The sequence below is a fragment of the Phocoena sinus genome, chromosome 9 (genome assembly GCF_008692025.1).
Source record: "Phocoena sinus isolate mPhoSin1 chromosome 9, mPhoSin1.pri, whole genome shotgun sequence".
NCBI classification, from domain to species: domain Eukaryota; kingdom Metazoa; phylum Chordata; class Mammalia; order Artiodactyla; family Phocoenidae; genus Phocoena; species Phocoena sinus.
Window position 1 is genome coordinate 33,221,617 of NC_045771.1, and position 27,624 is coordinate 33,249,240.

At 38.9% G+C, this 27,624-nt stretch overlaps 1 protein-coding gene across 4 annotated transcripts in view; it reads right to left on the bottom strand.

Moving 5' to 3' along the window:
- Positions 1–27,624, bottom strand: part of MET (MET proto-oncogene, receptor tyrosine kinase) — a 137,729-nt gene that overhangs the window by 32,758 nt on the left and 77,347 nt on the right. For 3 of the 4 annotated variants that reach the window (XM_032642833.1, XM_032642835.1, XM_032642831.1), the window contains 8 exons: positions 15,132–15,266; positions 13,964–14,137; positions 8,729–8,889; positions 6,873–6,975; positions 6,625–6,761; positions 5,785–5,946; positions 4,920–5,019; positions 1,202–1,420 (listed from right to left, as the gene is read on the bottom strand). In XM_032642833.1, the coding sequence (XP_032498724.1) occupies positions 1,202–1,420; positions 4,920–5,019; positions 5,785–5,946; positions 6,625–6,761; positions 6,873–6,975; positions 8,729–8,889; positions 13,964–14,137; positions 15,132–15,266 (1,191 nt within the window). The remainder of the gene's footprint in view (positions 1–1,201; positions 1,421–4,919; positions 5,020–5,784; positions 5,947–6,624; positions 6,762–6,872; positions 6,976–8,728; positions 8,890–13,963; positions 14,138–15,131; positions 15,267–27,624) is intronic. The other variant, XM_032642834.1, reaches the window with a different exon arrangement.

Sequence of the window (27,624 nt, forward strand, 5' to 3'; positions counted from 1 at the left end):
TTTCATCAAGAAAAATCAAATGGAATCTTTCAAATGGCAAACACAGTAATTGTTGAAAGCAAAAGGTCACACTAGATTAATTTTATTGAAGAAAAAAGAAGTGATAAAAGCTCTTTCTCCCTTTCTAAAACTAATTAAAGAAGCAGATGAAAGAACTCTGCTATGGTAAACATGCTGTTCGTTTAAGCAGGCTTCCATTTAATTTCACGCTGGGCTTGCTTAATTATTGTACAAAACACAGTTGCGAGGTTAGTAAACTTGTATGAGTACGAACGTGTGCACGGGTTTGGCTGTAGATAAAATCTTGTTGAAAAAGCAGAAAAATTTTAGTAGAAACATATTCTTACTTTGATGGAGATGGTCTTTGGGAATTTATATTACATCTAAACAAGGACTATCGTATTACTTTGTGTTTGTTCATATTTGCATTCAGGCTGTCTTTCAGGGGGAAAATCCTGCATGCCTAAAACATCATGTTGAAGCATAAATATTTTGTTGTTTCTAGAGACTGGGGCTACAGATAATTAAAGTTTTGATCATTTTGCCTCTTTTATTACTATTTGAAGTAAAAGTGACTGAAGCAACATAAAAGAGTTGTATTCTAGTCTTTGTTTTGCCACGATTTGATCACTTGTCAAACCACTTAACCTCTCTGGGTTTTAGTATTCTTTGTTTGCAACAGGCTGGGTTAGAAAAGATGCTTTGTTATTGTCCAATCAAATTATATTTAGAAGCTAATATATTTCTGAGGTAGAGGAAATCCAGCTCCACTTATAAATCAGCTTAGAGATAACCACACCCAGATACAAAATTCCAAATTAGAAGGAAGTACAGAACTACAATTGATGAGTTTACTTTCATGACTCTTACCTTTTATCTTATAATGAGCACATTTAGGTGTCCAGGGAAATATATAACGTTGGCAGAATGATACATCATAGGCAACTTTAATGGATTTGTGTCTCACATTTACTACTTTTTAATATATACACAAGAAAGAGTTTTAAAATACTTCATTAAAAAGCAGTTCGTGATTATACATACCTTTTAGTCTTATGTCAAAAAGATTTGTTTCTCAGAGCTTAGATATTTGCCGATGTAGTAGAAGATAATGACCAAGTACAACAATTTTATTCACATAGCTATGAAGTCAATTAGGTGCAAGTTGATGATTTGAGAGATGATTTTAAGTGTTTCTTACCTTAATTTCCAGTACATTTTTACTGCCTATTGAGATCATCACTGGCTTTTCAAAAGGCTTAAACACAGGATTATGTACATAAATGAGATCAAAGTATTTGGAATGGATCCCATCTAACATGAAAAAGGCTTTGGTTTTCAGGGGGAGTTGTAGGTTCAGCTGTTGTAGTGAAGGAGTTGTACAGCAGATTATCTCCGAATTAGAGCGATGCTGACATGCCTATAGTAAAACACAATTATCCACTGTAAACAGAACATAGCTTGACAACATCAACAGCAACTTTCACATTTCACTGTTTCAGACAATCAATTGAAAATGTACAATTTTGAAAAAAATCTCCATTTAACTTCCTAATGTTGAAGAACACATTTCTGGAAACGTGACAGATGTGATTCTCTAAACAACACGGTCTTTTTTTTTTTTTTTTAACATCTTTATTGGAGTATAATTGCTCTACAATGGTGAGTTAGTTTCTGCTTTATAACAAAGTGAATCAGCTATATGTATACATATATCCCCATATCCCCTCCCTTTTGAGCCTCCCTCCTACCCTCCCTATCCCATCCCTCTAGGTGATCACAAAGCATCGAGCTGATCTCTCTGTGCTATGCAGCAGCTTCCCACGAGCTATCTATTTTACATTTGGTAGTGTATACAGGTCATCTTATTAGTGTGTTTTAAGCTATCAATTACTGAGTGCCAGGTCCTGTGCAAAACACTTTAGTACAAGGTTGGTCTCATTTAATTCTCACAATAATCCTATGAGGTAGGTGCTACGATTACACACATAATTACAGATGAAGAAACTGAGCTTTGCAAGCTGATGTCATCAGACCAGGTCACACAGCTCTGAGTGGCAAAGCAGGGAACATAAATCCTAGGCCACTGACCCTAAAATTCACATAACTCCCACACTGGATGGCTTCTCGCTCACTTTGTATTCTCTACTGATAAATCTTTTCCTATGCTATTTTACAAAGGCTCTGTTATTATTATTTCATGCCCTTTCATCTCTCATTTCAAATCTTCCTCTTTGTAATTCTGATTTATAGAAGTTTGGAAAATGTGGTTTCCTCTTGATTGTGCTTAGACTAAACCACCAACACAAAGTGGCACATTTAAGGTTAAATGGTTGCATTTTTTCCCCCAAGGAAAAGACAAACAAGCAACAACATCCCTCATATTTCCTTTTCTTTGACAAGTAGAGTTGGAGATAAAACAATTACTTATGCCCACAATAGAAAAAGGACTCAGGATATACATAAAAAGCACAAACAAAATTGGATATTTGATATTTTCTTTTAAAAATAATTTAAAAAATTATCCTACATTTTAAAATGTGTGCTATAAGCAGATAAAGAAAACTGATAAATAGATAATAATATGAATAAAATATTACTTAGTTTTGTATCAAATCCATATTATAATGCTAAAAGCTATTTATTCTATCATCTTGAAAAAAAGGAAATGAACAATTTTACTGCTAATTCTTTACGTAACAAGAAATTTGAAAACTATACAATAAATTGCTGGCTTCTGGGACATAATGCATATTAACAAATTAATATGCATTTTGTTAAGAAGGTGATTAGTATTTTTATTTTAAAATATTTGAGTTCGTTAGGCTTAAAAATTATTGTGGCTGGATTGGTATATCTAAGTCAAACCTGACCAAGAGTTTTTCTCTGTTAAATAATGAATGGGTTCAATTCATCATGGTCAGCTTCAAATTCTATAAGAAGCAGGGAACATGGAAGGAACACACGTCTCTTTAAGAGGTTTTTCACAAACAATAGTCAAACAGACTCACTGAATTTTTCATTCCTGTCCAATTTGAATGCATTGTTCTATTGTACTAATATGTTTGTGGCTAAAATAAGAGAAGTTTACATTTCCAGATATGTAAACAGATAAGATTTAAATCTTCTACCATTATTTGAATCTTCCTTGGCACATCTAGGAGGTTTTAATAACTATTTGATTACAAATGAATGAATGATGCCACATGTCATCATAATGCTGGTGAGGAAGAAGGAAGAAAACTTAGCCATTATTTCAATAACGCAGGCTCGGTGTGAATTAGGTAAACTAATAAGTTCTCAGATTTCTACTTTAAAAAGTCACATGCCAACACCAAAGAGGGTTACTGTTATTTTTATAGGTTAATGAAAAATTGCTATGCCTGGCTGTGGAGAACCGATGTCCTTTAAATTAATAGTGGCGGTATTCTAACTTTGTTTGTGGCCATGTGCAGGGATTGGTTTCAAAGCTCTCTACTTCATACGGTGACTCCCTGGAGTACAATCTCTCAGGAATATTATAAAAATCTAATAATACTCTTTAGAGGTGATGCAATGTGGCTGATTGAGAAGGTCAAGAAAAATCTCATTTGAGATGACCTTATTGTTTGGTGATTTGGCTTGACATTTTTAGCCCCAAATTGGTTTTTGTAATTAAAGCACACTGTGGTCTTAGCCTTCACAAAATATTGGATGGGAATCTAAAAGGAAGTGCTGTAATTCAATCTACTGCCTCCCCAGTTAAGCCCCTGCTTGAGAGGGGGCACTTAGAACTTTCATTCTAAGTTGCATGTACAAGTCCAACTAGATTATGGATATTTTATATCAAAGAAAAACAACAAAAATATGAAATCTTTGTAAATAACTCCAAACTTCCTAAGGTCTGAAGTAAAACTACCATTTTAATGTGATGTCCCAAAATTGTTAGAGCACAAAATAGGTCAATCACTTTTAAGGAGGAATTCAGTTAAATTCTGATTGACCTTGCAAATAAAAGAAAAAAGGTGGAGAAATACCAAACAACATACACACTCTAGGACATAAATATTCTAATGCTCTTTCTCATTATTTGATAACATGCTAACCAAGGCACAAGAGGAATGGTAAGAAGCAGGGATGTGTAAGAAACACTGTACCACTTAGGAAGACAAGGATGCTGTGGCAAGATTAGAGGCTTTACCCAAGGGTTTTATTAGAGCAAAAGGGTTGATGTTCTATGGGATATTAAAAAAGGGGGGATATGGAAATGCAATGGCCTGAATGATTGCATCCTCCCCAAATTCATATGTTGGAAGCCTAATCCCCAGTGTGACTGTATTTGGAGATGGGGCCTTTGGGAGTTAAACAGGTCATGAGAGTGAAGCTCTCATGATGGAGTTAGTGCCCTCATAAGAAGAGACACAAGAGATCTTGCTGCCTCTTTCTTTCACCTCCATGTGGGGATACAATGAGAAGAAAATCATCTGCAAACCAGGAAGCAGGCCCTCCCCAGACAGCCAGATCTGCTGGCACCCTGGTCTTGGACTTACCAGCCTTCAGAACTGTGAGAAATAAATGTTTGTTGTGTAAGCCACCCAGTCTATGGTATTTTTGTTATAGCAGCCTGAACTGACTAAGACAGGGAATGACGTGGTTTGCCCTTGTACTGACTGTCTTTAAAAAACACTGCCTCAAGTTGATAATCATTATTTGTGTCTAAATATTATGTGTGTGTGTGTGTGTGTGTGTGTTTTATAATGTTAGCCTGAGACTAGATAATTTTAGTTGTTGAATAGAAAATACTATTTGACCCATGCTGCAAGGAAGATAACTAGCAAACATTAAAGGCAAAACTGAAATGTCTCTGCTACCCTGAAAGCTGGTGGCAGAAGCAGTAGATAGCTGAGCTCTAAGCACAAACTATCACTCAGAGGACTTACCACTGTAAAGTTCCTTCCTGCTTCGTGAACATTTATTACCATCCTCAGGATACTAACTGAATTCAGGTTTTTTCCAACACCTGTTATTGTGCTCCCACCACTGGCAAAATAAAATAGAAAAATAGCAATATTGAGAGGTTCTTTCTCTATCAAGTATTTTAAGAGAGAAATTAAATTAAATCACACGTAGTGACTGCAAGTTATAGCCACAGCCAAAGTCAAATGAAAGTTCAGTGGTAGTTTTTCTTTGGCAATAACTTATTTAACTTGAAAATGTTTTAAAAATTCATATTTCATGAGCTGAAGAAATGCATTTGTCTTTTTATTCACAAAATAAGCAAAAGAAATATTTTTTCCTGTCTGAAAAAAATACAAAGGAAAAATGAACTTAACTGTTGTTGCTAGACTGATAGAATTAACAGAAACAAGGCAGACTGAATTGGGTCCAATGAGATATTGATTCAGAGGGAGTCTGGTATAGGGAAAAGCTGTGTGTAAAGTAGGCAGGGCAAAAATACACTGAAGAATGAAGAGAAAAAGGTGATTCCACTTTTAGGCACTAAGGTTAGTACAGAATTAAAATGTACATAATATAAGTGCATAAATATCAAAACTATGATGTCCAGTTAAACTGTTTTAATGAAATCTATTTAGAATAGGATAAAATGGCATGAACTAGCACTGATAAGGTCAAATTGTACTCAGAGCCTGAATGTAGTTTTCACTCCCGAATTGGAAAGGTAGCCTTCAAAAAAAATGCAACAGTATCAAATCCAGAGATAAAACTGTCTTCCTTTTGACTATTCAACAGCCAGTCATCCTCATGTTCATTATTTTCTTATACCCATCAGAAGTTTTTACTTACCTAACAAAAGATTTGGTGGGATGTATTTCATAGACAACGGGGTCTTCCCGGTAAATGAAGCTGTTCATCTCTCGGTTGGCTAAGTCAATTTTCAATTTAATAGGAAACTCAGTTGGAGTGCTTTGGGCTGGGGTATAACACTCGAGAATACTATCTGAAACACTGAACAAAAAAAATTAAGAAAATGGACCTTTGCTATTAGAGACACACATATATTAGAATTATATACATAAATCAAAAGGGTATCAGTCAGTGGCTCCTAAATGGGAATTTCCTGATGTGGTCTAGAAAAAAACTCTTTCTAATCTAGAAATTGTAGTCAATTTACAATTGACTGGATCCCAAACTTAGGTCATCCTTGACTTAGAAATATTTGGGATTTTAAGCAATTTTAAAGTATCCTTTTGGCACTTGATTAAACTGAGCTCTCCCAAATCTAAGAAGCAGAAACATAACTTCCTCACCCAATCTCCCTCATGCTTCTCACCTCCCCAAAGTGATTTGATCTAATTGTAAATCTTGATGGAAATGTTTATCTTAATTTATTGTCAATTACCAGAATCTCACAGCTTACAGCATAGGTGGGATACTAAGCATAACAATAAAGAAGGTGGATGGGAAGACAAAACTTAAAAGTGGAATTAATAAACCATAAGGGAAGGGTAGAAAAATCAGCAAAAAGGAGTAGATGGATTTGGGAAGGAGAAAGTTTTGTAAGATGGAGAGTAAATAATAAACATCTTGATTTTTCGTCACAAAAGAAGAACAATCTTTTCTTGATTTTTTAGGTATACATATTAATCCGTCTTGACTGATGCAACAAAAAATAAACTACAACACCTTTTTAAAGTACATGTTTTTCCACCAATTGAAATGTGTCTAGAATTTCCACTGTTTAGGTGCTTTCCAGTTAATGTAAGTAAAGTGCCACCAGTTTTAGGACCATAACTTGGAGAAATACTTTTTATTATAGGATCCTGAATGAGAGATAGAAACAAAACAAAATAACTTGTTAATTTTATAACTCTAAGTAGATTAAGTAATAATTAAATATCCTAGTTCATAAGAAAATTAATGCCTAGACTTACCACATAGGAAAATGTACTATAATGTACGGTCCCTCGACTGTTTGAAATAACTATGGACATATTGAAATGTTCATTCATTGCAGGACCAACTGTGCATTTCAACCTGAAAAAACAAAGTTTTATATGTTATAAATCCAAAGGCATTTTCTGGGTTGGCTGTTTTATATTATGGGCCATTATCTCTAAACAGTGAGCTGACTACTCTAAATAGCAAGCAGAGTTTACAGGTAAGCATTAGAATTGAAAATTGTATAATTCTGTTTCTGTACTATTATGCTAAACTTTATACTGACTGTCTTGTATTATTCATACAGACAAAACAGGAAATGTTAAACCTCATCAATGCAGACCTCACCAATTGAAAAGTTCATTATAATATAATAATATACAATTATAGGCATAATGTTTGGCATACTTAAGATGGAGAAATGGTGCTTCAACAGCATATGAAAACAATGGGCTGATTACAACTAAGCAGAATCTCTTCTTTAAATTATGTCAAAAGATACATTTCTGGGTTACATGTGTTTATTTAAGTTACTTAAAAAATGATGAAATTGTGATAGGCTTTCCATAGAATTATTTTTGAATTAGTAATCTTATTATAATCCTAAAAAGTATAAATATAATTTGTTTTATTAAATAACTTTAAAAAAATTTTATTTTATTTATTTTTTTATATAGCAGGTTCTTATTAGTTATCCATTTTATACATATTAGTGTATACATGTCAATCCCAATCTCCCAATTCATCCCACCACCACCACCTCCCCTGCCACTTTCCCTCGCTTGGTGTCCATACATTTGTTCTCTACATCTGTGTCTCTATTTCTGCCCTGCAAACAAAAGAGGATGAATTATGTTTCACTTTTACAGGCTCTAATTTACAATGCAATGAGCAAGAACTTACAAGGGGGATTTCTAGAATGAATTTGTTTTGCCATTAAGCTAAACAAGTGTGACATTATTTGATGTTTTGGCCTCTGTAAAATGAGTAGATTTAGATCTTTGTATAACCCTGAAAGGAATTCTACTAGGTATAAAATAACCACTTGAAAGAATAGGTTCAACTATAAAACTTTAAACGTTTGGTTGTTGTTACTACATAACTAAAAATTTCTGGGTTCTCTGTTCATTATGGGATTTAGATCTTATAGAAGTTATATGTAGAATACAGCAGAACAGGAACAGGTCTTGAATCATGAGAGCTGAGTTTGAAGGCCTGTTCAGCTCTTACCCTCTGGATTACCTCTGCTAATCTACACTCCACCTTTCTGAACATCTTTGTAAAATAGGGATAACATTGCTATTTCCCAAGATTTGGGAATGGTTATATGAGATACACTCCCTCCATTACAGTGCCAATAAATATCAGGTAAATATAAATTTAAACTCATCATAAACAACAAGTCTCAAAAGTGTGATTCAGCTGCTTTATTACATTTCTGAGGTTTAGAAAGTGAATTTAGAAGAGAGGGTCCATATTGAGTGGTTTCTGATTTTTATAGAAAAAGCTGTTTGAGACTCTCTTTATTTGAAGACTTTAAAGATGGAACGACCCCAAACAGTGCTATTCTTTCAAATCTACTCAATTTCTCAAGAGTTGTTACAAAAATGCTTGAAAAACTCCCAGATGCTAGATTCTTCTTTTCTTCACCTGAGTAATGTCACCTTTCTTCTTCCGTAATCCTGGTGAGTAAACAGTTTTAAAAACAAAACAAATCCTCAAGGGGAGTGATGAGCCAAGACTCTTTTTAACTCAAGAGATAGACATTTGGAGCAAGTTTTACAAGATTCATTCAAAGACAAAACCCGTTTTCCAAGCACACCCTGGCCAAGCGATTTCATGTCCTTACATGTTTATTGTGCTCTCACTTAAGGTCAAGGTGCAGCTCTCATTTCCAAGGAGAACTTTGGTTTTCTTCAAGTCAAATTTATTATTCCTCTTGAATCCAAAGTCCCAGCCACATATGGTCAGCGTTGTCCCTCCTTCAAGGGGGGCACTAGTTGGGAAAACCTATGAGGACAATATAGAACTTAAAAAAACCCAGTATATTATTATCTTTCATAGGTGTGGAAAACAAAAAAACAAACAAACAAAATATGTATACTCAAAGAGTCTGAAATCCTTCCCTTCTCCCATTATCTAAAAAAAATGAATTTTCACTATAGGAAAAAGGGTCACAAATTTCAGAGAATCTGGAACAAACATTAAAACTATCTGACAGGCTGATGAAGCAAGCTGTTTTCAGGAGATCCAGAGATGGGAAGGAGAGCAGATTCAGCCTGGGTGGGGATGAAGGGCCTTCTTGGGCATAGACACACTTTGGGCCCAGACTTTTACATGCTTATAACCCCTTCATGGGCCTTCAGATTGAACTCTGATCAAAACTCCTTTACAGGCCCTAGAAGCCAAGCCCTAATATATGTCTTGGTCTGTATGCCAGGTGGGTGTGTGCTACATTCATGTTGCTATGGTATTCCCCACCCAGAGGAGAAAGTCACACAGTAAAAATACCTCTTTCTGCACCCAGTGTTTTCATAGCTGCATTTATCAGCTATCATAATATCAACCACATATATGATATTCAATATATATCTGTCATTCATTCATTCACTCACTATAAACCATCTACTGCAGGCCAGGTATCAACAAATGAATAAGTGAACCCATTCTTTTATACTTAATTCACATTTATTACTAATCTGCCACTTTTATTTTTTCTTTAAATATGGTCACTATTTGATATATACCAGCTGGTTAGTTGACAAACTAAATGATGTAATATTTAATATATTCAATATATTATTTCTATTAGAAGTAGATAAAAACAGAATTGGAGAGAGCCCCACATGAGATCTGTATTGTAGCAATGTTTCTAATTATCTCCCTTGGCATCGCCGTACATCTCATTTCTAGGACTGACTTTTTTTCCTCAGGCTCAGTATTAAATAAGTAATAGGTTCCTTTTATTATTGCAGGCTCATCTTTGGTGTATTAAAAGTAAAACCTGGGCCTCCTTGGTGGCGCAGTGGTTAAAGAATCCGCCTGCCAATGCATGGAACACAGGTTCGAGCCCTGGTCTGGGAAGATCCCACATGCTGCAGAGCAACTAAGCCCGTGCTGCACAACTGCTGAGCCTGCGCTCTAGAGCCCATGAGCCACAACTACTGAGCCCATGTGCCACAACTACTGACCCCATGCGCCACAACTACTGAAGCCCACGCGCCTAGAGCCCGTGCTCCGCAACAAGAGAAGCCACTGCAGTGAGAAGTCCGCACACCCCAACAAAGAGTAGCCCTGCTCGCAGCAACTAGAGAAAGCCCGCGCACAGCAACGAAGACCCAACGCAGCCCCCCCCCCAAAAAAAGTAAAACTTGAATTCATTAATAAAAACTTGGCAACTGTGATATAAGATAGCATTAGGCTCTTATGAAGTCTATACAACAACTATTCTTAGTCTAAAACTATTAAAACAAAACAAATTTCTATGTTAAAAATAAGCTTCTCCTCAGCAGCAGCTTTGTGACAATTGAGAAAGGAAATACTCTTTTGGGGGGACATATTGTAAATTGTGCTGTAAAGTACAATGGTGGGAAAACACAGCACCGCTACAGAGGCAACTCAAAAGCCAGTAAAGGTATCTGCTAAAGACAAGTTAGTGAAAGTGATTCTTTTACAATTTAGAAGAGCTTTTAGCAAAATACAAATTTGCAAACATTCCCTTCCCTCCCAAGTAAATGACCACAAACCAAAGTCATACCCTTGTTGCCAAACCCCTTCAAAAGTCTTAGCTTAATGCCCTTACAATAGCTATTTTACCCATGAAATCCATTACACAGTTGTGCCTTTCATGAAAACTTACTTCGCCCCTGTCTAGCCAAATGAGAACTGCTAGAAAAAAAATATCTGTTTATTATTATGTTAGAAATCCAGGAGGAGGAAAAAAAGACATCTAACCCTCCAGGACTCTCTTCAGCCTGAGGCAGTCACACAGCTGCTGTTTCCTCTTTTAATGAGAAGTCTTGCCCACTGAAAAGAGCCCAAGGCTGATGTTGGCCTGATCCCCCTGTCTGGATTCCCCCCTTTCGATGTAAAAATTGAAGTCTGTCACTCCACATTCATCATCACTTTCTATATATAAGGCAAAGCGATTGGGTGATGATTTCAGAAAAGACACGGAGAGTTGTTTGGTTGGTGTGCTGGCAACAGAAAGAGATACTATAAAACCTCTGCTAGATCATCAGGATTTGAAAAGCCAGCTCTACTTAGCTTTCCTCTCCCGGCTGAAATATTAGAGGGGGGCATCTGAGCTTTTCTGCCTTAGCTTATGGGGTAACGTTCACTCTTCCAGGGGAAAAGGAAGGATGCAGTCTTGGACTACACACCCTTGGACAGAACCAAAATGGGCTGGCAAACTCTGAGTTATCCTGAGGGTAGAGAAACTCTGTGAGAAGGAAGTGAGTGTCCGGCATAAAGCCACAGAGGCTGTGTCTGGATATGGTAGAGCTAGCCACAAAAGTAGCTACTGTCCTTTCACAGGTGGAAATGATTTAAATGATCATATTTTCAAAACCCATTAGGATATACATGAGAAAGTTAAAACAACACCATTACCACCAAAAACTTTGGAAAATTAAAATTTGTCTCTTCAGTGAATGTCACAAATATATTGGTGGCAGTATATTGCAGGCGTGAGATAAGATATCTCAGGTCCCTCATTAGATATCGCTGTTGCTTCTTATCTGAGTCTTCTGATCAATTAATAAACTGTTTTATTGTCTCACTGGGACTGAACTCTAATCCTACAAGAATGACAGTTTTATCCTAATAAATTCAGAATATATTGGAAAGTGCTCTTCCTTTTCTGAAGCATTTTTCATTGCTCTCTAAGTACAAGATCAGATAACATGTTTGAAACAAAATAATGGGCTTGCAATCCTGAAATATTTCATATGTGGAACTGCAAAGAATTTCAGCCACTGAACATCATGTACCTTGAAAAGCAGGTTGACTTAACATTTATTGGAAAGTGAAACTCTACGCATTAGCTGGGTTTTGTGCCTGCAGCGTTTAAGACAGATAAGAAAAAGATGAATAATCTGCCTTATTTTTTGCAGTAAGAATGCTAAATGTCATGCTCTAGTGCAGCATGAAATCTTCCTAACAACTATGAACCGAAAGGGATTTATGGACTCAGCTGCATTACGTTTTTTCTAACTGTAGCACCCAAGCCTCAGTGAATCGAGCAGGATGCAGTCCAACCTTTTAAAAATTTCCAGCTAGAGTGCTGGAGTTAGGGAAGGTGTGGGGTTGGGGGGGGGGATTCAAACATTATGGGAGATTCTCTGGTTCTAGAAAATTCTAAAATATTTACTGTTTTTAACCATTTTAATATAGCTTTCATTACTAATAAAAGGAGGTACATGGGTCAAAATTAAATGTTTCATTTGTACAAGTTCTTAACATGCTCTTTATTTAAAACATCAGCTTGGCTGTGAAATTGTGATTTAGTTGCATACACACACACACACACACACACACACACACACACACTCCCCATATCTCTTTCATGGAATGGCTGGATTCAGAGGTCTGGTGTCTCAAATTGCCACGGCTACGTGTTTTAAAACGTATAAAACTGCATGTGGTTTTAAAAGCATATTAAACACACAAAAAGTGCATAAATAATACAGTATAGATTTAAATTTGTTTTCTTAATATCTCCTAGTTTATTCTTGAGCTGATCAAGCTAAGTCTTAATAACTGTGTAACACCTAACATAAAATGATTTGGTTTAAAACCCAGTCACCTGGTACAGATCTTTCCCCAAACCGTAGCTAAATGAAAACAGCCATGCTCTTGGGGGTGGTTCCTGTTCTGACTCGTACACTTTGTTTACTTGGGCTTGAACCAGGCGACCGACCAAGACCTTTAACTTGAATCTTTCACAGGAACTACTTAGTTACTAAGTCCAACTGTTCCACATGCAGGCAGAGAAAATATACACTGGGTCCTCACTAGGGAAGTAGCTTCAAGCAAAATGTGTCTGGATCAAGAAAAAAATTTTTAAAAATTGCCATGGAGATTTTCATAGTGCCAAACACATGCTTAAGTAAATAAGGCAACAGAGAGTTAGAGTGTGGCTACAACGTCATGGCTGAAGTCCACTTCTAGAAGCTCAGTTCTCTAAGGGCAGGAGGCACTTCTGTCTTGTCTGGGACTGTATCTCCCCATTGTCTAGAAGAGTGCCAGCTGTGTGGTATGCACTCAATAAATGTTTTTGGAATGGATTAAATAATGAATTGGCTTACAGAGTATAGAGGTTAGTGTAGTCATCAGCTGTGCTTTTACTTCTCTTCCAGGAACTTTGAGAGAAGGCACACAGTCACCCATTTGTCCACCATCCACTTGCTTCCCACCTTGCCCTGAGAGGTAACCTCTAGACTCATCAGTGATGAGACAGCCATCATCTATGTGTCAGACAGAACGAAACCTCCTGTTTTGCCTGCTCCAGCATGGCTGGGATCTCTAGCTTGCACGGTCCAGGTTAGGGTTCTGGATTATGCCATGAGTGGATCCCCGTGTGTGATGAAGGCTCATGCATGGGCACCTGGTAGATAAAGCAGCTGGTGAGGAATCAGAGAATGGGCAGGCCAGAAGGGAACAGGTCCCAGTGTGAGGAAATGGAGAGCAGTATTGCTCTCTAGCCACCACTCTTTTATTCACATAGCACTAAGGGAGAGCAACTGCCCAAGGAGAGTGTGAAGCAAGCACTTCAAGTGCAGGGCCTTGGGGCATGTGCCCAAACACCACTCTAAAGGAAAAACCTGGGGGGTAGGATTTCCCTGGTGGTCCAGTGGTTAAGACTCCGTGCTTCCAATGCAGGGGGCGTGGGTTTACTCCGTGGTCAGGGAACTAATATCCCACGTGCCACGTGTTGCGGCCAAAAAGAAAAAGAAAAAAAAACGTGGAGGGAGATGGTGCTTGGGCTGATGGCTCACAGTTAAATGAATAATTTTTGAATTTTTCCATCAGTGGGATTTATGATTTCCAAAAAACACACATGACAGCTGACAGAAACTTCTACCTTGTAGATTGTAGGCAGACAGGTCTCCTGAGTCCATGTTCCACCAGGGCATTCCTCCAATCGCACACATTTATCATGGCACCAGCCACACTGCACAAAGGAAGGGGCGGAGAGGCACTGACTGCAGGACTGGAAATGTTCACAGCCCAAGCCATTCAGCGGGATTTTGGTGATCTGTGAAGACAAGTGATGGAAAGAGCTTCCAGAGGGTTTTTTTGTTTGCTTGTTAATAAAAACTAAATACATCGAAGATACATATAAATATAATTTTACAGAGTCTGACAGGGATAGCACCTATGTGTGCTAATCATGTAATAATGCTTACGTGATTAAAATAAAAAAAACAAATTTCTTCCTTCCTTCCACTGTTGGTGCATATGTGATAAAAGTTACCATTATTGTCCAGTGAACACAAGCATTACTGTGCAATATTAGAGGTCCTAGTTATTGGGACATTTTGCTCTGAGATGATTTTATTTAAAAATTTTTATTGGCGTGTAGTTGACTTACAATGTTGTGTTAGTTTCTGCTGTACAGCAAAGTGAATCAGTTATACATACACATATATCCACCCTTTGTTTGATTCTTTTCCCATATAGGTCATTACAGAGTATTGAGTAGAGTTCCCATGCTATATAGTAGGTCTTTATTTTCTATTTTATATATAGTAGTGTGTATATGTCAATCCCAATCTCCCAATTTATCCCTCAAGAGTATAAATTAAGCTGCTGGAAAACACACTTGAACCCCCGGGAAATTCTAAGTAAGTTTACATATCATTCTGGCATCAAAATGCACCTCCTCTCAGAGAAAAGGGATTACTGGCCAGTGTCAGATTCCAAGGTACACTTCAGGGTTTATCTGCCTGCACTAGAGTTCTGCCCTTAGGGCTGTAATTCTCATTCTGCGTGTTTGTTTTTCTCATTGAGAAATAGAGGACAAAAAGAGAAGTTCACATCATGAAGAGGACCTAACATAGGTCCAATCTTCCCCGAGTAAAAATTTAACTTGATTTCAGAAGATCTCTGGAATACTCAGGAAAGAACTTGATAGAAGAGAGCCGAATCCAGACGAAGAGAGAAGTTAAAAAGGACCAGGTGACACTGGCTGTAAATATCCACTGAGGAGGAACCACATTCATGGAACCTCCCTGGCGAACAGGGCTTACCTTCTTCCCAGTGACAACGAGTGTATAGCCATTTTGGTTTAGCGGGTGCTCCACAATTGCTTCTGGAGACACAGGGTGGGAATCCAGGAGAAAATTCACGTGTGGGGTTAATGATCCTGATCGAGAAACCACAACCTGAGAAACAAACCAGAAAGCACCCTTAGTCCAACAAGCTCAGTTTAAATATACTGTCAGGGGAAAATGTGGACGATAATGGTAATACCAGATTAGACGAGCTCATGGGTGTTTGAACTATAGGCCCAACAGTTTATCTCACTGTAAATCAATACGATATCTTCTAATCTCCTGCCTTGAAGACAATTCATCTGCACCCCCAAGACAGAGTTTTGCCTGTTATCTTTTAATGATTTCTAGGGAAGGAGATCTTCCAGTCAATCAGCCAGCACATGCAGACAAATCCTCACGATTGTATTGGGAACTGGAAGAGCCAAAACTCTCCCTAGCACGGAAGACCACCCTTATGCTACAAGGATTCTGGATTATTTTTTAATGTATTCTCCTGACCCACCCCACTGAGCAGCTTCCCTTGATGTAATGGAAAGGGTAGTGAATGGGAAGTCTGGAGACCTGGATTTGGTTCCAGCTTTGCTACTCTTAAGCCATATGTATAGATCTTTTGAGGTCAAAATAGGCCCTCAGCTAACTTAGAAATGGTGTGCTGTCATTTCTTACAGACCATTGTCCCATCATACTTTTTTACTTTGATTATAACTAAAGTTCTGCTTCTTGGCCTGGTGTTACAATAAGACCTGATGGTTTTAACAATGCCTTGGAAATGAGGTTTGATGATTGGTGTGATTCTTGCTGTTAGGTATTTCTAATCTGGGATGGTTCTCAGCTATATAATTTCCAACTGCCCAGCTGCTAGAACCCAGTAATAATGAAGTCCAGGTATAAAATCAGATGACTATCTGAGATGAACACTCAGACTACAGGAGAGTTTAGGAGCACTCAGAGGGACTCTCATTCTTAAATAGGGCATAAGGTTGTATCTACAGGAGGGTACAGGAGGCTGAGCATAGCTCTGGGCTTGGAATTGACTTTGTGAAATTGCCTGACATCCAAATACCCTTTTACATTTCACTGAAAGTGCGTTTATTTGCCATGTGTTTGAAATCATGGGACAAACGTGGGCAGCTGTGAGATTAGGATTAAATAATAAATAACTACTCCTTCTACCTCAGCTTTCTTATCCATAAAATGGGAATGAACTGCGTAGTACTCTAACAAACACACAACATACAAATGTTTTGGGGAACCAGTAGTAAATTTTTTCTTCAGTATAATAAAGGAGTCAAGTTGCCTGAAACAATTTGGGAAGATTCCCAAAGTCCCTAATTTGCTCCCAGAGAGTAGACTGTTGATAGAGAAACCAACCACGCTCACACAGAGCTATAAAAATTAAACATCATGACATTTTTTTCCTAACATTTGTTTTATCCCAAACACTCAACACTTTCAAAATAACTCCATTAAGCAGGGTGGCTATATTTGCACAGAAGTTAAGTGATGGATCGAAGGTCATTTGGTTAGAATGGGAAAGGATGGAAACTACTGTTATTCCTAAATTTAGGGCCAAATAGTTATTTATGACTTTTGTAAGGGAAGTAAAAAGAAGTTCAATTACCAGTCCTACCTCAATTACCAGTGCTGGTTACAAGCAGACTATCAGAACACCAAACTTCTATCCCAAATTATCCAGATTTCAGGTAACCAATTTTTCTTTTTTTTTAACATCTTTATTGGGGTATAATTGCTTTACAATGGTGTGTTAGTTTCTGATTTATAACAAAGTGAATCAGCTATACATATACATGTGCTCCCATGTGTCTTCCCTCTTGCGTCTCCCTCCCTCCCACTCTCCCCCTCCCACCCCTCCAGGCTGTCCCAAAGCCCCGAGCTTATATCCCTGTGCCTTGCGGCTGCTTCCCCCTAGCTATCTACCTTACTACGTTTGTTAGTGTGTATATGTCCATGACTCCCTCTCGCCCTGTCAAAACTCACCCTTCCCCCTCCCCATATCCTCAAGTCCGTTCTCCAGTAGGTCTGCGCCTCTATTCCTGTCTTATCCCTAGGTTCTTCATGACATTTTTTCCCCTTAAATTCCATAAATATGTGTTAGCATACGGTATTTGTCTTTGTCTTTCTGACTTACTTCACTCTGTATGACAGACTCTAGGTCTATCCATCTCATTACAAATATCTCAATTTCATTTCTTTTTAAGGCTGAGTAATATTCCATTGTGTATATGTGCCACATCTTCTTTATCCATTCGTCCAATGATGGGCGCTTAGGTTCTTTCCATCTCCGGGCTATTGTAAATAGAGCTGCAATGAACATTTTGGTACATGACTCTTTTTGAATTTTGGTTTTCTCAGGGTATATGCCCAGTAGTGGGATTGCTGGGTCATATGGTAATTCTATTTGTAGTTTTTTAAGGAACCTCCATACTGTTCTCCATAGTGGCTGAACCAATTCACATTCCCACCAGCAGTGCAAGAGTGTCCCCTTTTCTCCACACCCTCTCCAGCATTTATTCTTTCTAGATTTTTTGATGATGGCCATTCTGACTGGTGTGAGATGATATCTCATTGTAGTTTTGATTTGCATTTCTCTAATGATTAATGATGTTGAGCATTCTTTCATGTGTTTGTTGGCATTCTGTATATCTTCTTTGGAGAAATGTCTGTTTAGGTCTTCTGCCCATTTTTGGATGGGGTTGTTTGTTTTTTTGTTATTGAGCTGCATGAGCTGCTTGTAAATTTTGGAGATTAATCCTTTGTCAGTTGCTTCATTTGCAAATGTTTTCTCCCATTCTGAGGGTTGTCTTTTGGTCCTGATTATGGTTTCCTTTGCTGTGCAAAAGCTTTTAAGTTTCATTAGGTCCCATTTGTTTATTTTTGTTTTTATTTCCATTACTCTAGGAGGTGGGTCAGAAAGGATCTTGCTGTGATTTATGTCATAGAGTGTTCTTCCTATGTTTTCCTCTAAGAGTTTGATAGTTTCTGGCCTTACATTTAGGTCTTTAATCCATTTTGAGCTTATTTTTGTGTATGGTGTTAGGGAGTGATCTAATCTCATACTTTTACATGTACCTGTCCAGTTTTCCCAGCACCATTTATTGAAGAGGCTGTCCTTTCTCCACTGTACATTCCTGCCTCCTTTATCAAAGATAAGGTGTCCATATGTGCGTGGGTTTATCTCTGGGCTTTCTATCCTGTTCCACTGATCTATCTTTCTGTTTTTGTGCCAGTACCATACTGTCTTGATTACTGTTGCTTTGTAGTATAGTCTGAAGTCAGGGAGCCTGATTCCTCCAGCTCCTTTTTTCGTTCTCAAGATTGCTTTGGCTATTCGGGGTCTTTTGTGTTTCCATACAAATTTTGAAATTTTTTGTTCTAGTTCTGTGAAAAATGCCAGTGGAAGTTTGATAGGGATTGCATTGAATCTGTAGATTGCTTTGGGTAGTAGAGTCATTTTCACAATGTTGATTCTTCCCATCCAAGAACATGGTATATCTCTCCATCTATTTGTATCATCTTTAATTTCTTTCATCAGTGTCTTATAATTTTCTGCATACAGGTCTTTCGTCTCCTTAGGTAGGTTTATTCCTAGATATTTTATTCTTTTTGTTGCAATGGTAAATGGGAGTGTTTTCTTGATTTCACTTTCAGATTTTTCATCATTAGTATATAGGAATGCCAGAGATTTCTGTGCATTAATTTTGTATCCTGCTACTTTACCAAATTCATTGATTAGCTCTAGTAGTTTTCTGGTAGCATCTTTAGGATTCTCTATGTATAGTATCGTGTCATCTGCAAACAGTGACAGCTTTACTTCTTCTTTTCCGATGTGGATTCCTTTTATTTCCTTTTCTTCTCTGATTGCTGTGGCTAAAACTTCCAAAACTATGTTGAATAAGAGTGGTGAGAGTGGGCAACCTTGTCTTGTTCCTGATCTTAGTGGAAATGCCTTCAGTTTTTCACCATTGAGGATGATGTTTGCTGTGGGCTTGTCATATATGGCCTTTATTATGTTGAGGAAAGTTCCCTCTATGCCTACTTTCTGGAGGGTTTTTATCATAAATGGGTGTTGAATTTTGTCAAAAGCTTTCTCTGCATCTATTGAGATGATCATATGGTTTTTCTCCTTCAATTTGTTAATATGGTTTATCACATTGATAGATTTGCGTATATTGAAGAATCCTTGCATTCCTGGAATAAACCCCACTTGATCATGGTGTATGATCCTTTTAATGTGCTGTTGGATTCTGTTTGCTAGTATTTTGTTGAGGATTTTTGCATCTATGTTCATCAGTGATATTGGCCTGTAGTTTTCTTTCTTTGTGACATCCTTGTCTGGTTTTGGTATCAAGGTGATGGTGGCCTCGTAGAAGGAATTTGGGATTGTTCCTCCCTCTGCTATATTTTGGAAGAGTTCGAGAAGGATAGGTGTTAGCTCTTCTCTAAACGTTTGATAGAATTCACCTGTGAAGCCATCTGGTCCTGGGTTTTTGTTTGTTGGAAGATTTTAAATCACAGTTTCAATTTCAGTGCTCGTGATTGGTCTGTTCATATTTTCTATTTCTTCCTGATTCAGTCTTGGCAGGTTGTGCATTTCTAAGAATTTGTCCATTTCTTCCAGATTGTCCATTTTATTGGCATAGAGTTGCTTGTAGTAATCTCTCATGATTTTTTTTATTTCTGCAGTGTCAGTTGTTATTTCTCCTTTCTCATTTCTAATTCTATTGATTTGAGTCTTCTCCCTTTTTTTCTTGATGAGTCTGGCTAGTGGTTTATCTATTTTGTTTATCTGCTCAAAGAACCAGCTTTTAGTTTTATTGATCTTTGCTATCGTTTCCTTCATTTCTTTTTCATTTATTTCTGATCTGATTTTTATGATTTCTTTCCTTCTGCTAGCTTTGGGGCTTTTTTGTTCTTCTTTCTCTAATTGCTTGAGGTGCAAGGTTAGGTTGTTTATTCGAGATGTTTCCTGCTTCTTAAGGTGGGCTTGTATTGCTATAAACTTCCCCCTTAGAACTGCTTTTGCTGCATCCCATAGGTTTTGGGTCGTTGTGTCTCCATTGTCATTTGTTTCTAGGTATTTTTTTATTTCCTCTTTGATTTCTTCAGTGATCACTTCATTATTAAGTAGTGTATTGTTTAGCCTCCATGTGTTTGTATATTTTACAGATCTTTTCCTGTAATTGATATCTAGTCTCATGGCGTTGTGGTCAGAAAAGATACTTGATACAATTTCAATTTTCTTAAATTTACCAAGGCTTGATTTGTGACCCAAGATATGATCTATCCTGGAGAATGTTCCATGAGCACTTGAGAAAAATGTGTATTCTGTTGTTTTTGGATGGAGTGTCCTATAAATATCAATTAAGTCCATCTTGTTTAATGTATCATTTAAAGCTTGTGTTTCCTTATTTATTTTCATTTTGGATGATCTGTCCATGGGTGAAAGTGGGGTGTTAAAGTCCCCTACTATGAATGTGTTACTATCAATTTCCCCTTTTATGGCTGTTAGTATTTGCCTTACGTATTGAGGTGCTCCTATGTTGGGTGCATAAATATTTACAATTGTTATATCTTCTTCTTGGATCGATCCCTTGATCATTATGTAGTGTCCTTCTTTATCCCTTTTAAGAGTCCTTATTTTAAAGTCTATTTTGTCTGATATGAGAATTGCTACTCCAGCTTTCTTTTGGTTTCCATTTGCATGGAATATCTTTTTCCATCCCCTTACTTTCAGTCTGTATGTGTCTCTAGGTCTGAGGTGGGTCTCTTGTAGACAGCATATATAAGGGTCTTGTTTTTGTATCCATTCAGCCAATCTGTGTCTTTTGGTGGGAGCATTTAGTCCATTTACATTTAAGGTAATTATCGATATGTATGTTCCTATTCCCATTTTCTATATTGTTTTGGGTTCGTTATTATAGGTCGTTTCCTTCTTTTGCATTTCTTATCTAGAGAAGTTCCTTTAGCATTTGTTGTAAAGCTGGTTTGGTGGTGCTGAACTCTCTCAGCTTTTGCTTGTCTGTAAAGATTTTAATTTCTCCATCAAATCTGAATGAGATCCTTGCTGGGTAGAGTAGTCTTGGTTGCAGGTTTTTCTCCTTCATCACTTTCAGTATGTCCTGCCACTCCCTTCTGGCTTGTAGGGTTTCTGCTGAGGGATCAGCTGTTAACCTTATGGGGATTCCCTTGTGTGTTATTTGTTGTTTTTCCCTTGCTGCTTTTAATATGCTTTCTTTGTATTTAATTTTTGATAGTTTGATTAATATGTGTCTTGGCGTATTTCTCCTTGTATTTATCCTGTATGGGACTCTCTGTGCTTCCTGGACTTGATTAACTATTTCCTTTCCCATATTAGGGAAGTTTTCAACTATAATCTCTTCAAATATTTTCTCAGTCCCTTTCTTTTTTTCTTCTTCTTCTGGAACCCCTATAATTCGAATGTTGGTGCGTTTAATGTTGTCCCAGAGCTCTCTGAGACTGTCCTCAGTTCTTTTCATTCTTTTTTCTTTATTCTGCTCTGCAGTAGTTATTTCCACTACTTTATCTTCCAGGTCACTTATCCGTTCTTCTGCCTCAGTTATTCTGCTATTGATCCTATCTAGAGTACTTTTAATTTCATTTATTGCGTTGTTCATTGTTGCTTGTTTCATCTTTAGTTCTTGTAGGTCCTTGTTAACTGTTTCTTGCATTTTGTCCATTCTACTTCCAAGATTTCGGATCATCCTTACTATCATTATTCTGAATTCTTTTTCAGGTAGATTGCCTATTTCCTCTTCATTTGTTAGGTCTGGTGGGTTTTTATCTTGCTCCTTCATCTGCTGTGTATTTTTCTGTCTTCTCATTTTGCTTATCTTACTGTGTTTGGGGTCTCCTTTTTCAGGCTGCACGTTCGTAGTTCCCGTTGTTTTTGATGTCTGTCTCCAGTGGCTAAGGTTGTTTCAGCGGGTTGTGTAGGCTTCCTGGTGGCGGGGACTAGTGCCTGTGTTGTGCTGGATGAGGCTGGATCTTGTCTCTCTAGTGGGCAGGTTCACGTCTGGTGGTGTGTTTTGGGGTGTCTGTGGCCTTGTTATGATTTTAGGCAGCCTCTCTGCTAATGGGTGGGGTTGTGTTCCTGTTTTGCTAGTTGTTTGGCATAGGTTGTCCAGCACTGTGGCTTGCTGGTCGTTGAGTGAAGCTGGGTGCTGGTGTTAAGATGGAGGTCTCTGGGAGATTTCCACCGTTTAATATTATGTGGAGCTGGGAGGTCTCTTGTTGATCAGTGTCCTGAAGTTGGCTCTCCTACCTCAGAGGCAGAGCCCTGCCTCCTGGGCTGGAGCACCAAGAGCCTTTCATCCACACGGCTCAGAATAAAAGGGAGGAAAAGTAGAGAGAATTATTAGAAGTATGAGGAAAGAAAGAAGGAAAGGAGGAAAGGAAGGAAGGAAGAAAGAAGCAAAGAAGGAAAGAAAGGAGGGAGGGAGGGAGGAAGGAAGGAAGGAAGGAGGGAAAGAAGGAGAAAATGTAGAGAGAATTAGTAGAAGTTTGAGGAAAGAAAGAGGGAAAGGAGGAAAGGAAGGAAGGAAGAAAGAAGCAAAGAAGGAAAGAAAGGAGGGAGGGAGGGAGGGAGGAAGGAAGGAAAGAAGGAGGGAAAGAAGGAGAAAATGTAGAGAGAATTAGTAGAAGTTTGAGGAAAGAGAGAAGGAAAGGAGGAAAGGAAGGAAGGAAGAAAGAAGCAAAGAAGGAAAGAAAGGAGGGAGGGAGGGAGGAAGGAAGGAAGGTAGGAGGGAAAGAAGGAGAAAATGTAGAGAGAATTAGTAGAAGTATGAGGAAAGAAAGAAGGAAAGGAGGAAAGGAAGGAAGGAAGAAAGAAGCAATGAAGGAAAGAAAGGGAGGGAGGGGAGAAGGAAGGAAGGAAGGAGGGAAAGAAGGAGAAAATGTAGAGAGAATTAGTAGAAGTTTGAGGAAAGAAAGAAGGAAAGGAGGAAAGGAGGAAAGGAAGGAAGGAAGAAAGAAGCAAAGAAGGAAAGAAAGGAGGGAGGGAGGGAGGGAGGAAGGGAGGAAGGAAGGAGGGAAAGAAGGAAAAAAGACAGAAAGAAAGAAGATACAGTAAAAATAAAATAAAGTATAATATAGTTATTGTACTAAAAAATATTTAGAAAGAAAGAAAAAAAAAAAAAAAGAACAGATAGAACCCTAGGACAAATGTTGGAAACAAAGCTATACAGAGAAAATCTTACACAGAAGCATACACATACGTGTTCACAAAGAGAGGCAAAGGGGGAAAAATCATAAATCCTGCTCCCAGAGACCACCTCCTCAACCTGGGATGATTCGCTGTCTAAAGGAGGGAAGGAAGGAAGGAAGGAAAGAAAGAACGAAGGTAAAGTACAATAAAGTTATTACAATTAAAATTATTAAGAAAAAAAAATTTTTTTTTAAAAAAAACCATGGACGGATAGAGCCCTAGGACAAATGTTGGAAGCAAAGCTATACAGAGAAAATCTTACACAGAAGCATACACATACACGTTCACAAAGAGAGGCAAAGGGGGAAAAATCATAAATCCTGCTCCCAGAGACCACCTCCTCAACCTGGGGTGATTCGCTGTCTAAAAGAGGGAAGGAAGGAAGGAAAGAAAGAAAGAAAGAACGAAGGTAAAGTACAATAAAGTTATTACAATTAAAATTAATTATTAAGAAAAAAAAAATTTTTTTTTAAAAAAACCATGGACGGATAGAGCCCTAGGACAAATGTTGGAAGCAAAGCTATACAGAGAAAATCTTACACAGAAGCATACACATACACGTTCACAAAGAGAGGCAAAGGGGGAAAAATCATAAATCCTGCTCCCAGAGACCACCTCCTCAATTTGGGGTGATTTGTTGTCTGAAGGAGGGAAGGAAGGAAGGAAAGAAAGAAAGAAAGAACGAAGGTAAAGTACAATAACGTTATTACAATTAAAATTAATTATTAAGAAAAAAAAATTTTTTTTTAAAAAAAAAACCATGGACGGATAGAGCCCTAGGACAACTGTTGGGAGCAAAGCTATACAGAGAAAATCTTACACAGAAGCATACACATACACGTTCACAAAGAGGGGCAAAGGGGGAAAAATCATAAATCCTGCTCCCAGAGACCACCCCCTCAACCTGGGGTGATTCGCTGTCTAAAGGAGGGAAGGAGGGAAGGAAAGAAAGAAAGAAAGAACGAAGGTAAAGTTCAATAAAGTTATTACAATTAAAATTAATTATTAAAAAAAAATTAAAAAAAAAAAAAAAAACCATGGACGGATAGAGCCCTAGGACAAATGGTGGAAGCAAGAGTATACAGACAAGATCTCACACAGAAGCATACACGCACACATTCACAAAAAGAGGAAAAGGGAAAAAAATCACAGATCTTGCTCCTAAATTCCCCCTCTTCAATTTGGGATCACTCCCTGTGTATTCAGGTATTCCACAATGCAGGGCACATCAAGTTGATCGTGGAGCTTCAATCCGCCGCCTCCGCGGCTGCCGGGAGAGACCTCCCCCTCTCCTCCCTGCTCTCACAGCTCACAGGAGCTCAGCTTTGTACCCGGCCCTGCCCCTGCGCGCAGATCGCTGGAGGGCATCTGTTTTTTTGCTCAGACAGGACGGGGTTAAAGGAGCCGCTAATTCGGGAGCTCCGGCTCACTCAGGCCGGGGGTTGGGGGATGGGGGAAGGAGGGGCACTGCGTGCGGGGCGGGCCTGCGGCGGCAGAGGCGGCGTGACGCTGCGGCACAGGCCGGCGTGACGCTGCACCAGAGGCCGGCGTGACGCTGCACCAGCCTGAGACCCGCCGTGCGTACTCCTGGGGAAGTTGTCCCTGGATCCCGGGAACCTGGCAGTGGCGGCCTGCACAGGCTCCGCGGAAGAGGGGCGCGGAGAGTGACCTGTGCTCGCACACAGCCCCCCTGGTGGCGGCAGCAGCAGCCCCAGCGTCTCCCGCCCGTCTCTGGGGTCCGCGGTTTCAGCCGCGGCTCGCGCCCGTCTCTGGGGCTCGTGCTTCCCGCCGCGGCTCGCGCCCGTCTCTGGAGTTCCTTTAAGCAGCGCTCTTAAACCCCTCTCCTCGCGCACCAGGAAACAAAGAGGGAAGAAAAAGTCTCTTGCCTCTTCGGCCGGTGCCGGCTTTTCCCCGAACTCCCTCCCGGCTAGTCGTGGCGCACCAACCCCTTCAGGCTATGCTCAAGCCGCCAACCCCAATCCTCTCCCTGCGCTCCGTCCAAAACCGAAACCCGAGCCTCAGCTCGCAGCCCCGCCCGCCCCGGCGGGTGAGCAGACAAACCTCTCGGGTTGGTGAGTGCCGGTCGGCACCGATCGTCTGTGCAGGAATCTCCCCGCTTTGCCCTCCACACCCGTCGCTGTGCACCACTCCGCGGTCCCGAAGCTCCCCCCTCCGCCTCCCGCAGTCTCCGCCCGCGGAGGGGCTTCCTAGTGTGTGGAAACTTTTCCTCCTTCACAGCTCCCTCCCACTGGTGCAGGTGCCGTCCTTATTCTTTTGTCTCTGTTTTTTCTTTTTTCTTTTGCCCTACCCAGGTACGTGGGGAGTTTCTTGCCTTTTGGGAGCTCTGAGGTCTTCTGCCAGCCTTCAGTAGGTGTTCTGTAGGAGTTGTTCCACGTGTAGATGTATTTCTGGTATATCCGTGAGGAGGAAGGCGATCTCCACGTCTTACTCTTCCGCCATCTTCCCGCCGACCTCCTAACCAATTTTTCTATCTTGACATACTTCTGGTGCTCACCACCTCTTGTTTTTCCTACCCCTCATGCCTCCCTGCCCCCCAATTTTTTCATATTTCCCTGATTGTTGTCAATCACTTCAAACTGAAAAGGTGAAAAAAATTTTCATTTTCTCACACACAAGTAAAAACCAAAACAATACACCAGCCTTAATAACCTGACTCTGTTCTCTGCCTCATTCTGTGCTTTCTACTTCACTGGAGATCATTCATCCCTCTGAACCTTGCCTATAGGTATTTGCATTTTGTTTCTGTCTCTCTTATACCTTCCATTCTATTCAGACCTGCTACATAACAGTCACCTCCTACTAAGTTTTGTCTCCTATCTTCTTGCTCTCTTTAATATCATTTCCCCTATCTATAATAAGAAATCCCTTCTTAATTAATAGGTCATCATCTTTGACTTTATCAACTATCTTAAGCCCATCCAAATATTCACTTCCCAGAAAGGATTAACATTACTCTTTTCATAAAGAAGCTCTTTGCACCTCTGGAACTTGGATAGATTGATTTGGTGCATTACCAGTTAAGACTTTTTGTCTGAAGAACACCATATATGATGGTAACTGAGCCAGGCATTGTGCTAAGTGCTTTAAATGGGTATTTTATTTACTCCTCACAATAATCCTACAGGGTAGGTACTATTGTTTTCCATAAAGAAAAGATGACAGAGAATCTCAGCTAGAAAGTACAAGAGTCAGGTTTCCAAGGAGCTTTATCTCATGCCAGAATCTGTTTGCTTGACCTCTTTTTAAACACTCAACTGATCTACTCTTGGAGCACCAGAGTAAATACCAATAAAAAACTTCAACTCTGAGCTCCCAAGAGCCACTTATGAGTCAAAGCATTAAAACAAATTTCACAATATATTTGCCTTGCCAAATACTCCTTGTTTCAGTAATCTTGGCTGCACAAGTTAAGTGTGCCTAAGGAGAAAAGACTCCACATCTAAATAGTTTTTGATGGCACAGAGGAAATGTTATTAGTACAGCTGGCAAGCTCAACTTTTGATCATGAGCTAGGATAAGTGTGGATTGTTATAGAAAAAGGAATGAACCAGAGAAGACAGGAAGGCTGTGTGGAAAAGTGAGATGACTGCTTGGAGTTTCAAGCAGAGGTCATATCACAGATGCAGATACATTTTTAGTTGATCATTAGCCCTTTCTCTGGAGGGATACCTATTGCTATTGTTTCTATCATTAATTCCTCACTTTCTCTTATTGCCAGAATTCTAAATGAGTGGGTAACCACTTTAACTCTCAAAATACTCCTGAAGCAATCTTTGCAAGAAGTTAGGAGTTCCTTTTGGTTGTCATGGAGATATTTCTAAGGACAGAACAGAATCCAGCATTTAAATTTAATTCTTATGATAAATCACCTGGCAGTTTTAGGACAATGAGCAAGAAATAGAAGACTGGCAACTACCTTTTGAGTTTCTACTGTGCTGACAACTAATCTTTAGTGTTTAGTTCTCAAAACCATTTTCTTTAATGTTCTTGAAAATACAAGACTAGGGTGAGGGAGTAGGGAGGAATCTGAATTTACTTGACTGTGGTGGCTATGATCTCAAATTACCTGGGGGAGGACAGGGGAAGAAATATATGTAAAAATAAAATAAAACCTTGTGGCTAGGGCCCTAAATTCATGACCCTGAACAAAGTAATTCTATGTAATATATCTATAAATACATAAAGGCCAGACCTCTTCAC